At 43.0% G+C, this 14,352-nt stretch overlaps 1 protein-coding gene across 5 annotated transcripts in view; it reads right to left on the bottom strand.

Moving 5' to 3' along the window:
• Window positions 1–12,247: 12,247 nt before the first annotated feature.
• Window positions 12,248–14,352, bottom strand: part of LOC118019622 (nuclear receptor-binding factor 2) — a 34,567-nt gene continuing 32,462 nt past the window's right edge. For all 5 annotated transcript variants that reach the window (XM_035019024.1, XM_035019017.1, XM_035019011.1 and 2 more), the window contains one exon: window positions 12,248–13,744. In XM_035019024.1, the coding sequence (XP_034874915.1) occupies window positions 13,034–13,744 (711 nt within the window). In that variant the 3' untranslated portion in view covers window positions 12,248–13,033. The remainder of the gene's footprint in view (window positions 13,745–14,352) is intronic.

Raw genomic sequence — 14,352 nt, 5'->3', positions numbered from 1 at the left:
TGGCTTGTTCCAGCGTTCTTCCTGTTATGACACACATACTAATGGGGATTCATCATCATGATGACTACTAGCATTTACTTATGATACAACATTCTCTTCTGGAACATTTCTCCTTTGTTTTACTCTTAAAAGTTTCCAGCTTTTCTGTAGATTTTATGAGCCATCATCGCTTCTTGACCTTTTGGCTAAGATCAGGTGTAGATTTTATGAGCCATCATAAGTGTTTCAGCTTACTTGTCCTGTGGGCCAACTAAAGAAGGGAATACAGGTAACTCCCATTTGTTGTTTATGAGCACATTTTCATTGAAAGAAGAACCCATAAATGAATTTTTAAAAAGCCATGATTATGAGCGTATATGATCAACTTCAAGTAAGTGTTTTTCATAGCAGAAATAGCTGATGATAGAGTTTTGTGGGTGGGAGGAAGGCGGGGGAGCAGTGGCGGGGAAGAGGCTAAAGTCAGCCAGCCTCAGTTGAATATGAGCTCTACTTGGTAATTTGCTTTAATTTGAAGTCTTGGTTTTAATAGCTGACTATTACCAGAAAAAGGAAATGATTCAATTACCATTCTACCTCTACACTATGCACAATGAATTGGGGTATAGCAAGTGGCCAAGATTCAGATTCAAGTTGGTTACCAGTTGGTTGCTTTGAGGTGCACAGAGCCCTAACTATATGAATGCTCCTGGAAATATGTAGTCCTCCACTGACACCTGCAGGATATTTTTATTTTCATCTGAAAGCACATACTTTAAAAGAAAAAAGTAGCCCAAGTTGTGACCTTGCAAGTTGCTTAGTTTTCATCCTCTTGTTTATATCTACCATTTTTAGCTCCATGTGAGCTATTTATTATATCACCTTCCACTCCAGGCAGCATTCAGCCAGGAATGTGAGCAGTTACATTTCACATTAATGCCCCACATGGCACAAGAGTTAATGGGATGGGGGCGCCTGGGTGGCTCAGATGGTTAAACGTCTGCCTTCGGCTCAGGTCATGATCTCAGGGTCCTGGGATCGAGTCCCACATCGGGCTCCCTGCTCCTTGGGAGCCTGCTTCTCCCTCTGCCTCTCTCTCTCTGTCTCTCATGAATAAATAAATAAAATCTTTAAAATAAAAAAAAATTAAAAAAAAGAGTTAATGGGATGGATGATGACTACGTGGCTAGAAAAATTGGGCTGAGGAATAGTTCAAATGATTATGTGAATTTTCTTTTGTAAGGTTTTGACTTTTTTTTTATTTATTTATTTATTTTGTTTTATTTATTTATTTATTTATTTATTTATTTATTTGACACAGAGACAGAGACCACGAGAGAGGGAACACAAGCAGGGGGAGTGGGAGAGGGAGAAGCAGGCCTCCCGCGGAGCAGGGAGCCCGATGCGCGGGGCTCGATCCCAGGACCCTGGGATCATGACCTGAGCCAAAGGCAGACGCTTAACGACTGAGCCACCCAGGCGCCCCTAATTTTTTACTTTTTAATACTGTTTTTCAAAACATGTTTCATTGCATTTAAATGGTACTTTTTGCTTAACACTTTCAAAAGTCCTATGTGATCTAATTTTGTAGTGAAATTAATTTCAAGCCCAAGATACTAATTCTGGAGTGGACTGCCTGCTGGTCCCTTAAGTCTGCCAAGAACCCAGAGTCTTATGCTGATTTTCTTCCAAAAGGTTTGGCTTCTTTGGCTGTTGTTTCAGCCACCTTTTTAACCATCCTACGACCCCTACAGAATAGCTGTGGCTTCTTCCAGAGCAAACTCATCTGATAAGAGTATTCTATCCATGGTCTTAATTCCATGCTAGTGACTTAATTCTTGGTAAGACAGGGTGGAGAGAATGGACTATAATGCTTACGTCATTAAAAGGCGTTTGACTTTTTGGAAGGCTGGAAGTTGTGTTTGCTGCCTGTTGGAGCAGTTCCTCTGACCATTTACCTTGTTCCCTCCACCCTTTGGGTTGGCTCAGATGCTTCTTATATTTGAAACCATCTGAGAGCATGTCTGTTCCTTCCTGATAGCGATAGAGTAAGTAGTAAATGTGTAGAATAATATGAAAAGCTTCAAGGAGACTTTATACAGGGAAACTTGTGCTGAATATTTAGGTCCCTCCCATTTTACTGTAATTTGGACCTGAATCTGAATTCCTTTTCCTGACCAATGAATTACATGAGTCCAAATCCATTTCTCTTCTGCCAACACATTCTGGGATTCTAACACCCATAAAATGTCTAGTTTCTTGTTACTTCCCTTTGGTAGATGGAATATGAGTTTAATGATATCTGTGTAAGATTAGTGAGCTTCAGAAGAAAAATGTGCTCTCATACCTTTGCTTGTTCTGTGTGTGTACACGTGCTTTAGATACAGAGATGTAAATTTAGCATGTTCTATCTCTAGATGCCAACCTATCAAAGATATTCTGCCAGACCAAATCAGGAATGTTGGCCATGGAAGAAGAAAAAGGAAATGATTCAATTACCGTTCTACCTCTATACTATGCACTATGGATTGGGGTATAGCAAGTGGCCAAGATTCAGACTCAAGTTATGACGTACCTGGTTACACAGTAATCTCAGTAGTGACACCTTGAAACTATATGAAAGTTATAGGAACTGAGTAGTATATGTACTTTGGCTCTCAGAGTAATCAACCTGATTCTTTTAATGAAAGCAAAGTGACATCAGAAACCTTGCTGCTTGTGACAAACACTGTGAAGTGGTTGAAATAGGGTTCTATGAAATCAGAGGGAAAGTGGTAACACCAGATGTGGATGGATGGGTGGGGCTCAATACCATCATGAAGGTTCAGGTGGTGCAGTTTTCTGCATTAAGTTTTTCTTGCAGACAAAATTGTCCCTTAAGCAAACACAAAATGCACATCATGCTCAAATTGTTCCCTATAAATTTATGTTGGGACAAATTTGCACTTTCAAAGCAATACTTACCGCTGAACTGACTGTACAACAAAAGATTCTTCAAAGCTTTGAGCCAATGAAGACATAGGGTTTCAGAAATAATTTCTAGTAAATTAAAAATTTGGTACATCTGTTGAATTGTTTATCCCATGACTGGGTGCATCATCTCACATTCTCTCCCAGAGGAGAAATGAAAGTAGCTATTGAGCCCAGTAACTAATGGTTATGTGTTCTAAAAGAAATGTATAAGCTCTAGAAATTGTAATCATGGGAAATTGCGCTCATCCCTTGTTAATGGAACTTTTGAGGAAATACATAGGACATATTGATCTATCATAGTCGGCTTTCAAGTATGCTGAGTTAGGAGTTCACATTTGGTTCTAAGTATTCCATTCACGTCTTTCCAACCATTAGCAGTTTCTTGAATTTTTCAAGTCCAGCTTTTACTCCTCATCTTCCTGGTGTTCAAAACATTTTCTGTGGTGTTAGTGAGCTTGGTGTTAACTGAACAGGGAGAAGGGTTTATTTAAAAGGGAGATAGAGGGGCGCCTGGGTGGGTCAGTCCGTTAAGCATCTGCCTTCGGCTCAGGTCATGATCCCAGAGTCCTGGGATCGAGCCGCACGTTGGGCTCCCTGCTCAGCGGGGGCCTGCTTCTCCCTTTCCCTCTGCCACTTTTCCTGCTTGTGCTCTCTCTCTGTCAAATATATAAATAAAAGATAAGGATGACCAATAATTGAATGAAGCCCAAACCATTTTTGATTGTTAAAATACCTCAGGAGTCTTAAAAATTGTTTTTTTTTTTTTTTCTGGATTTATCAAGATATGTACCACCAAGTATGAAGAATTGGGGGTAAATGGGGGTACTTACAGTTTCCCCACCTAGAGATGACCACCGTTACTGGTTACTTGCCACAAATCTTTTCTATGTGTTTTTTTCACTTCACAATCATGTATTATATAAAAATTGGTATGCTGTTTGGGTTTTTTTTTTTTTTTTTCAATTGTTACTATGCCATCCTAACTTTCAAACTAAATATTTCTAATAGCTTTATAAATCCACAAATAGATTTGCCACCATGGAAAGACAATGAAAAATAGCATTTACAAATAACCACAGAAAGGGGTGCCTGACTGGCTCAGTCATTAGAGCATGTAACTCTTAATCTTGGGGTAATGAGTTTGAGCCCCACATTAGGTGTAGAGATTACTTTTAAGAAATGTTTTAAAATAATTTAAAAAAAAATTAAAACAGCCCAAGGTAAGTCCAAATCTCTGTCTTGAGTTGTGACCCTATTCATTCTGTTGGCAGTCTTCCAATAAATGAGCCTACATTTTAAAAATTCAACAAATACCTAAAGTATTATATTCAACCAACATTTTAAAAAATTTTATAAAATTTTAATTCCATGATAGTTAACATACAGTATTCAATTAGCTTCAGGTGTACACTATAGTGATTAAACAATTCTATATTCAGTGCTTATCATGAGAAGGGTACTCTTAATCCCCATCACCTACAGCACTCATCCTCCCACCCACCTCCCCTCTGGTAACCATCAGTTTGTTCTCTAAGTTAAGAGTCTGTTTTTCAGTTTGTCTCTTTTTTCTTTGTTCATTTTTTCTTAAATTCTGTACGAGTGAAATCTTATGGTATTTGTCTTTGACTTATTTTACTTAGCATTATACTTTATAGATCTATCCATGTTGTTGCAAATGGCAAGATTTAATTCCTTTTTATGGCTGAATAATATTCCATTGTATATCTATACCACATCTTTATCCATTCATCTATAAATGCAGCTTAGGCTGCAGGCTCTCTAAAGAGCAAGGGAAGCCCAATGTGGGACTCGATCCCAGGACCCTGGGATCATGACCTGAGCCGAAGGCAGGCGCTTAACAACTGAGCCACCCAGGCACCCCTCTGTTCTGTTACATTAATCTGTGCATCTGTTTTTGTGCCAATACCATACTGATTACTACAGCTTTGTAGTATTTCTTGAAATCTGGATTGTGATATCTCCAGCTTTGTTCCCTTGTTTAGGTTGCTTTGGCTATTCAGGGTCTTTTGTGGTTCCCTGCACATTTTAGGATTGTTCTGGTTCTGTGGAAAATGCTGTTAGTATTTTAATAGGGATTGCATTAAATCTGTAGATTGCTTTGGGTGGTATGGACATTTTAACAGTATTTGTTCTTCCAGTCCATGAGCATGGAATAGTTTTCCCTTTGTTTGAGTCATCTTCAGTTTCTTTCATCAGGGTTTTATAGTTTTCAGAGTACAAGTCTTTCACCTTCTTGGTTAAGCATGTTCCTACGTATTTTATTACTTTTGGTAATATAAGTGGGATTATTTTCTTAACTTCTTTTTCTGCTACTTCATTATTAGTGTTTAGAAATTTCTGCATATCAACTTTGTATCTTGTAACCTTATGAATTGATTTATTAGTTCTAGTAGCTTTTTGGAGGAGTCTAGGATTTTCTCTATATATCATGTCATCTGTAACTAGTGAAAGTGTTACTTCTTACCAATTTAGATGCCTTTTATTCCTTTTTCTTGTCTGATTGCTATGGCTAGGACTTCTAGTACTAGGTTGAATAAAAGTGGTGAGAGTGAACAGGCTTGTCTTCTTACTGACCTTAGGGGACAAGCTCTCCATTTTTCACCATTAAGTATGATGTTAGCTGTGGGTTTTTCATAAATGGCCTTTTTTATGTTGAGGAATGTTCCCTCTAAACCTACTTTATTGAGGGTTGTTTTTTTAAATCATGAATGGATATTGTACTTTGTCAAATGCTTTTTCTACATCTATTGAAATGATCATGTGGTTTTTATCTTTTCTCTTGTTGATGTGCTGTGTCACACTGATTTGTGAATATTGAACCCACCTACATCCCAGAAATAAATTCCACTTGGTCATGGTGAATGACTTTTTTTTAAAGATTTATTTATTTGAGAGAGAGAGTGTGTGCATGCATGGGGGGAGGGGCAGAGGGAGAGAATCTTCAAATAGACTTCCTGTTGAGCAAGAGCCCTATGCAGGGCTGGATTTCATGACCCATGAGATCATGACCTGAGCTGAAACCAAGAGGCCAATGCTCAACCAACAGCCACCCAGGCACCCTGGTGAATGACTTTTTTTAAAATGAATTGTTGGGTTTGGTTTGCTAATATTTTGTTGAGGAATTTTGCATCTGTGTTCATGAAGTATATTGGCCCGTAGTTCTTTTTTGTAGTGTCTTTATCTGGTTTTGGTATCAGAGTAATGCCGGCCTTATAGGATAAATTTGGAAGCTTCCTTTCCTCTTCTATTTTTCTTGGAACAGTTTGAGAAGAATAGGTACTCACTTTTCATCAAATGTTTGGTAGATGGCACCTGTAAAGCCATCTGATTCCATTTCATTGCCAGTCATCGGTCTGTTCAAATTTTTTATTTCTTCCTGATTCAGTTTTGGGGGGTTATATATTTTTAGGAATTTATCCATTTCTTCTACGTTGTCCAATTTGTTGGCATATAAGTTTTTGTAGTAGTCCTTCATATATAATCCTTTGCATTTCTATAGTGTTAGTTATTTCTCCTCTCTTGTTTCTGATTTTGAGTCTTTTTTTTTTTTTTTTTTAATGAGTCTGGCTAAAGGTTTATCAATTTTGTTGATCTTTTGAAACAACCAGTTCCTGATTTTATTATCTGTACTATTGTTTTTTGGGGTTTTTTTTAAGTTGAATTTCTTTTATTTCTCCTCTCATCTCATTTCCTTCCATCTTCTGGTTTTGGGTTTTGTTTGTTCTTTTTCTAGCTCCTTTAGGTGTAAGGTTAAGTTGTTTTATTTGTGATTTTTTTTCTTTTTTTTTTTTAATTTTTATTTATTCATTTGAGAGAGAGAATGAGACAGAGAGAGCACGAGATGGGGGAGGATCAGAGGGAGAAGCAGGCTCCCCGCCGAGCAGGGAGCCTGATGTGGGACTCGATCCCGGGACTCCAGGATCATGACCTGAGCCGAAGGCAGTCGCTCAACCAACTGAGCCACCCAGGCGCCCTTTTATTTGTGATTTTTCTTGATTCTTGAGGTAGGCTTGTTTTGCTATATACTTCCCTCTTAGAACTACTTTTGCTGCATCCCAAAGATTTTGAACCATTGTGTTTTCATTTTCACTTGTCTCCACGTATTTTTTTAATTTCTCTTTGATTTCTTGGTTGACCCATTCATTTCTTAGTAGCATGTTATTTAACCTCCATGTATTTGTGTTCTTTCCGGATTTTTTCTGGTGGTTGATTTCTAGTTTTACAGTGTTGTGGTTGGAAAAGATGCATGGTATGACTTCAGTCTTTTTGAATTTGTTGAGACTTGTTTTTTGGTCTAATATGTGATTGATTCTGGAGAGTGTTCCATGTGCACTTGAAAAGAATGTGTATTCTGCTGTTTTAGGATGTTCTGAATATATCTGTTGGATCTGTCTGGTCCAATGTGTCATGCAAAGCCAGTCTTTCCTTCTTGATTTTGTTTGAATGATCTGTTCCTTGATGTAAGTGGGATGTTAAAGTTCCCTACTATTATTGTATTACTGTCAATTACTTCCTTTATGTTTATTATTAGCTGCTTTGTGTATTTGGCTGTCCCCCCATGTTGGGTGCATAAATATTTATAATTGTTATATCATCTTGTTGGGTTGTTACATTTATGATTGCTATAGTCTTTGTTTTAAAGTCTATTTTATAAATATATTTTTTTAAGATTGTATTTATTTCAGAGAGGGAGTGCAAGCAGGGGGGAAGGGGCAGAGGGAGAGGGACAAGCAGGCTCCCCGCTGAGCAGGGAGCCCGATGCGGGGCTCTATCCCAGGACCCCGGGATCACGACCCGAGCCGAAGGCAGATACTTAACCAACTGAGCCACCCAGGTGCCCCTAAAGTCTATTTTATCTGATAGTATTGAGTTGAGTCAGACCAGACATTTGCCAGAGATGCAGTAGCACCAAACTGTGGGCTGCTTTTCCTGTGTTGTCCCCTGAAAAACTTTCATTGGTGGGGGGCCTGCAGTCAGACCAGTGGTTTGCCCCCAGCCCGACTAGTGTGTGTGGTTATCTTACCCTCTGCCCAGGGCAGGAGTCACTTTGGAGGGTCCTAGTCCCTATTGGGACTGCTTGCCCCATGCCAGGCTTGTGGCTCCTCTATGAATAGGCTCCGGCCGAGGGCATATTGGAGGGGTAAGGTCCGCAGGAGAATGCAGGGGCCGGGTGAACGGTGTTAGCCAGCTTTGCACAGGTGTGCTTTGGGAGGGGACCTGGAGTGGAGGCCTGGCTGGAGGGGGCGTGTCCCAAGGGGCATATGGGGGCGGGGCGTACTGTTAGCAATTAGGTAGTGAGTGTTGGCACAGCGCTGGTTCCTGCAGGTGTCTGGGCTGGAGGCGAGGGGGGTGGGGGGAGGGGATGGCGCCCACCAGCTCCTTGGTTTCCAGAGGAGTCTCAATGATCCCTGCGCCTCCATCATGCACTCTCAGATTAGTGAACAAATCTGCCTCCCATGTGCCCCAGAGGTTTTCAAATTGCTGCTTCTGTGCTGTGTCTCTGCAGGGTTGTTTGTAGTGCTCTCTAAGGGTGGGGACTCTGTTTCCTCTCCCCTCCTGGCTCTCCCAGAGCTGAGCCCACTGATTGTCAAAGTTACGGGTTTAAGCCCTGCAGATTTTAAGAACCAAACATTTTGGGGATTTGTCTTCCCTGTGCGGGTTCCAGTGCCTGGGGTGCTTGTTGTGAGGGTCTGTTTCTGTCCTTTGGCACCCACAGTTCCCTCCCTCCCATGGACAGTCCCACAGGTCCCTTTAGCTCTCGACCACATCGCCACCCTTCCTACCCTCTTCTCTGCCTTTAGCTGTGAAGTCTGTTCTGCTAGACTTTGGGTCATTTTCTGGGTTATTTACACTGCTGTGTTACCTAGCTGTACCTGCCGGACAAGGTGTGCTTAGGGTCCTCCTACCCCACCATCTTCCCCAGAAATCTCAATCAACTTTAAAGTATGGAACAAAGGTCTTTCTAGAACTTAACATTACCCAAAGTGTTAGGTATTTAGGGGCGCCTCGGTGGCTCAGTCGTTAAGCATCTGCCTTCGGCTCAGGTCATGATCCAAGATCCTGGGATTGAGCTCCCCATCGGGCTCCCTGCTCAGCGGGAAGCCTGCTTCTCCCTCTCCCACTCCCCCTGCTTGTGTTCCCTCTTTCTCTGACAAAATAAAATCTTAAAAAACAAAACAAAACAAAAACCAAAGTGTTGGGTATTTAAATAAATGAAAACTACCTAAAAATGAAAAGGGGTCTATGACCCATATCCCGCTCAATTTCTTGCTGCCTCCGTAGTTTAGTTTTAACCCTAAAACTAAAGGGTTTGGGGGCACTCCTCAAGACCAGGACCTGATCCTGACCCCCTCACTTTTAGGAAATGAAAGGACAATCCACATGAGCCTCCACCAAATTTCCTCATGTGTCTTGCCATGATAGGATTCTGACCAAACTTAAGTTCCTCTTTCCCATTTCTGACTCCATACTTTTGTTCATGCTGTTCTCTACCAAGAAAGCCATTTCCCCATCCTCTGATCGCCCTTACTTCTCCCGTGAAGGCTACACTAGCTACTTTATAGTTTTAGGGGCAGAAAAGATGGCCTGTGTTAAATATCCGGTGCCTGTGTTCAGATTACACAGATTTGAGGATTTTTTTTCTTTCTGTCTATACATATCTACAAATGACTCTTGAATATGAGAATATTTACTAAATACTAGAGGAGTATTTAAATATGAGGCATTTACTCGTGACCAACTGAGGATTTTTCACCTCTGCTGCCCACACTCCCTTTGACCAACATGAACCAGAAGTTTCTCACCGCCCACTAGATGGCACTGCTTACTTGTTCAGCGGTGACGCTTAAAGGCTACTGTTCCAACTGGGACAAAGTAGACAAATCTTGAAGACACTCTCCTTTTGTAAACCATGCCACTTGCCCCTGCAGAGGTCTCCAATTAGGCTACACTGGGACTATGACGAAATATAACAGTGATCACTTTTAGTCTTCACATCTATAGCCTATTGGTCTAAAATGACCCAATAATAGCTGCTATTATTAGAGTTTGTAAGCCCTTGGCTCTTCAAGTATTATAACCATCCTAAGGCTGACTGCCCCAAGCTAGTATTCACCTTCATCTTCTAAAACAACAAAACTTTAATCACGACTCCCCACAAATGAAAAGGGACACCACCGAAAATGGAGATGAGGCTTTCTACAGTTGAGGGTAGAGACAACTTTCGGCTTCAAACAACCCTCGGGAAGCAGAGTAGCTGAGGCCCAGGGATACCGTGTGTGCCTGCAGAGAAATGTGAATGACCAGGCCCCTGAGCCCAAGTAGGGAAACTGGCCAACTCGGCCTCGCATGGCCCTGGAAAGACAGCACGGGACTGCTGGGCCGCTTCCCTCTTGGCTCTGCTCCGACGCTGGGAGAAAACTTCACCTAAGTCAGAACCTTCTGAGCCTCAATTTGTTTCAGTATCAAGTCGGCTTTAAAAATTATGGCACACAAAATATATTAAAAGAAGCAGTACCTACAAAGTGTTAAAAGCAGAACATAATGGATTTAATATTTTGAATTGATTTAGAGACAAAGTATTTTTATTATCTCAATAACCTTGATAAAACATGAGGGACAGACAATGGCTCTGAAGGAACGATCTTGAAAATATCTTGTTTCCTCTTAATAATGGTTTCCAGGCAGGAGGCGCGACCTGCGGTCACCATGGCAGGATAGCTGAGACTTCCTACATACCACTTAGTTTCTGAACGAAATGTCTGTTGTCCTTCTGTGAAAAGCTGACAGTGAGAAACTTCCTGGCCTTTCTAACATGCAGCTGGTTATCTGTGGACGACAGCGAGAGGCCACCACCAAGTTAAGTTAGGACAAGAGCCCGCTAAGAATCCCGTACAAGCAGAACGCGTTGTCATTCCGTGGAAACAGGCTATTTATTCCTAAATCCCACTCCGCACCTCAAGCTAAACGAAGACCCAGGAACACGGGGAAACCCGGCTGGCAGCGGGGCCATGTGCCGAGAGGCTGGGTCTTTCAATTAAATAAACAAGGGTTTTTTATTTCATTATCTACTCTAGGGAAGACACCGCGAGACTGCTGCAAAGCTGCCAGTCATGCTGGTCAAGAGGCACATACGTTCTATAAAACTCAACCAGATAAACCAGATACGAACTAGTGCGAGAGCTTCAGAACAACAGTAGAGCCGAAGTCCGTGAAACGCGCACTTGCTCTGGAGACGCTCAGAACGGGGTCCTGCCGAACAGGTCCAAGTGCCGACAGTGAGCGGAGGGCGAGGGGCCAGGGCACGCTGGCCGGGGGAGAGGGGATTGACTTAGAAAAGGTTCAGGTCAAAATACAGCAAAGCTCAGTTCCGGGAGAGAAATGGTGAGCTGCGTGAGTTTCTCCGGGGCACAAACTTTTATACTTTTTTTTAAGCAGGCTCCAGGCCCAGCCTGGACCCGACGTGGGGCTTGAACTCACGACCCTGAGATCATGACCTGAGCTGAGATCAAGGGTCAGAGGCTTAACCGACTGTGCCACTCAGGCGCCCCAGGGGCACAAACTTTTAAAATTGGAAGTTTTGTGAGGAAGGTTAGGCAAGCAAAATATTCTGAATCTGGGATATTACAACACTGAGACGGACAAACTGACATAACTTTAACAGAATTGGAAGAAGTCTTTTAAGAAGCTAGTTTATTTTTGGTTTCACCCGCAGCAAGATGAGACATGAAAAAACGTGGCCTCCGCAAGCTCACTTCCATCTCATCCTCCTTCTGCCAGTTTCGTCGCCAAACGTGTGAGCGCAGTCCTACCCCTCGGCCCCACTGTCCCTGAGGTCAGTCTCGGAGGCAGTGTGGGGTCTGTCCGTCCGTGTGGCCCTCCCACAGTTCCACACAGTGAACAAAGTCTAGGCTTTAAACACACCCAGTGGCCTGTAGCCACGCATTGCGCTCACGTTGTCCTCTTCCTCCCTCCCTTCCGGCTCCGGGATGGAACATCCAGGGACTCGGCGGAGCAGGGGGCGCGGGGGCGGCCCGGGGTACAGCCGCCCCCTGCCTGCGCACTGTCCGTGCGGCTGGGCAAGAGGGGGCACACTGAAACCTCAGGGGCTCCCTCATTGTCCTTCACCCCCCCCCCCCCGTCACAGGGGAAACGGACACAGGTCTTTAACAAACGCAAGGAATCACCTGGCTGAATCTCTTCAAGGGCATATTCAGGACTGACAACAGAGGAGCCACCCAAAACCTGCTTGTCAACTGCCAACCACATTCAACAAAGGTATAAAACACAATTACTTTATTGACTTCTTACAATCAAACACTGCCAACTACCATCACTTCCACTCATGCATCAGTAAAGAAAAGGATATTTCCTTAGTACTTTCAAATGATACATTTAAACAATAAAACAGAACTTAAAATGCACCCTGATTAATTATGTAAACTGGTAATTTAAAAAAAAAATAACAATTTGGTTCCTTTCTTCATAAAATGGAAATTTAAATATTTCTCCTGATAGTCTTGAGGTTCTCATTATGTCATGAGTAGTGCAAAGTGTGGCGCACAGAGTTTCAGCTAGAAAGGTGTGTCTTACGCACCTTACTCAACAAACGAAATGTGCATAACAAAATGCATAGAGTCAATGCATGATAGAAAGCATGTTTCAAATACAAGGTGGCCCCTCAGGCCGCCATATTATTTAGGCTTTGCATTATCATTTATGGCATTATAGATTAATTATACATAACAGACTTTTATACATTTTAACCCTGAAGATAAGAAAAATAACTGTTGCTTGAAAACGTTATTCCAGGTAGCCATTTGGTTTGTATCAGGAGAGAGGGAGCCCCCGGGAGCCTGGTGTCTGGCCCGTCTGGAGTCCTCAGCGCCCGGGCTCCGCCGCACACGGGACGCGTCACAGTGAGCGTTTCCCGGCCCCGCGCGGGCCCCCCTCCCCGGCCCGTCTCTGCTATCGCCCCCCGTGTGGTTTTCCCTTTTTTTTCTGGATGAACTGTATTACTCTATTATTTTGTCTTGTCTCCTCAGCTCTTGTATGGCCTTCCGTTTCAATTATTCATAAACCCTTTCAGAAGATCCTCCGAGAGCTCCATAAGGGGAAGCTCCGGGGACGGGAAATCCAGGGGCGGGAGACTGGGTATGGGGATGTCCTTGGCTCTCCCTGCGCTCGCGGCCAGGCTCTGCCAGCCGGACGAGGCCTCGGCGGTCTCGGGAGGCGGCGGCAAGCTCCACAGCTCCGACTTTTCTACGAAGTCAGCATCCACACCCAGCTCCTTCTCTACTGCGCCCTTTAGAAGTCTGGCCTTCTCGGCCTTCAGCTGTTTATTTTCCTTCCTTAATCTTTCATTCTCAGCCACGAGGAACTCCACGTGCCTCTTCAAATCGGCGATCTTGGTCGCCTGCTCCTCTATGACTGTCTTATCATCTTTGGGGGCTCTGCTTCCGACGCGCGGCTCTGCCGGCTCACGCTTCTGCTCAAGTAAAAACAGGAGTGTGTCTGGGTCCCTGTCAAAGACCCCCTGAATTTCAGGCAGACGCTTCTCCGCGGAAGGGCCGTATTTCTCAGAGAGAAGGGGACTCTGGCCCTCGGCGTCCTCAGAAGAGGGCCTGGGAGATGCCTGCAGCTGGGCGGCCGCCTCCCTGTCTGTGCTCTGCTGGGCTTTCAGTCTCTCCTCCCGCTTGGCCCTTTTCCACCTCTCCTGGATGAGGAGCAGCTGTTTCATGTGGCTATCCCTTTGCAATTCCAGTGACAGATGAGCCTATTACGGGAAGGAAAGGGATCATTTAATATTTAAGTCTCTTTAGTAATATCCAATGAATATAATCCCAAGATCCTATCCTCCTTTCTGAACAACTTTGTAACACTTAAAATTTACATACTATGTTTGCTATTCAACAGAGCCTCAAATTTTTTTAAAACAAGTATTAGGTCTCAGCTGGGCCAGAGGCCACTCCCACCCACAGCAGTCACGGCCCGGCCACAAAGAGGGTCCCTGCAGGCCACAAAGGGGATTACGGAGGACTGCACCTCTGAGCCCCACAGGACATCTCCTACATAAGGCCACTCCGTCAGGACCAGGAGATGAAGGTGAACTCCCTAAGAGACAAATAAAGACAGTCAAAATAAGGAGACAGAAGAACACATTCTAAATGAAAGAACAAGACAGATCCTCAGAAAAACAATTAAATAAAACAAAGATGAGCAATCTACCCCATAAACAGTTCAAAGTAATGGTCATAAAGATGCTCACCAAACTTGGGAGAAGAATGGATGAACGTAAGTCTTCAACAAAGAGACAAAAATCTCTCTACAATAAGAAAGTACCAAGCAAAGCAGAAGAATACAACAAACAAAAAATACACTACA

The sequence above is a fragment of the Mirounga leonina genome, unplaced genomic scaffold (assembly GCF_011800145.1).
Source record: "Mirounga leonina isolate KUSES-001 unplaced genomic scaffold, KU_Mleo_1.0 Mir_108, whole genome shotgun sequence".
Lineage (NCBI taxonomy): Eukaryota > Metazoa > Chordata > Mammalia > Carnivora > Phocidae > Mirounga > Mirounga leonina.
Note: the sequence above shows the minus strand (reverse complement) of the source record. Positions and strands in the feature narration are given on the sequence as shown.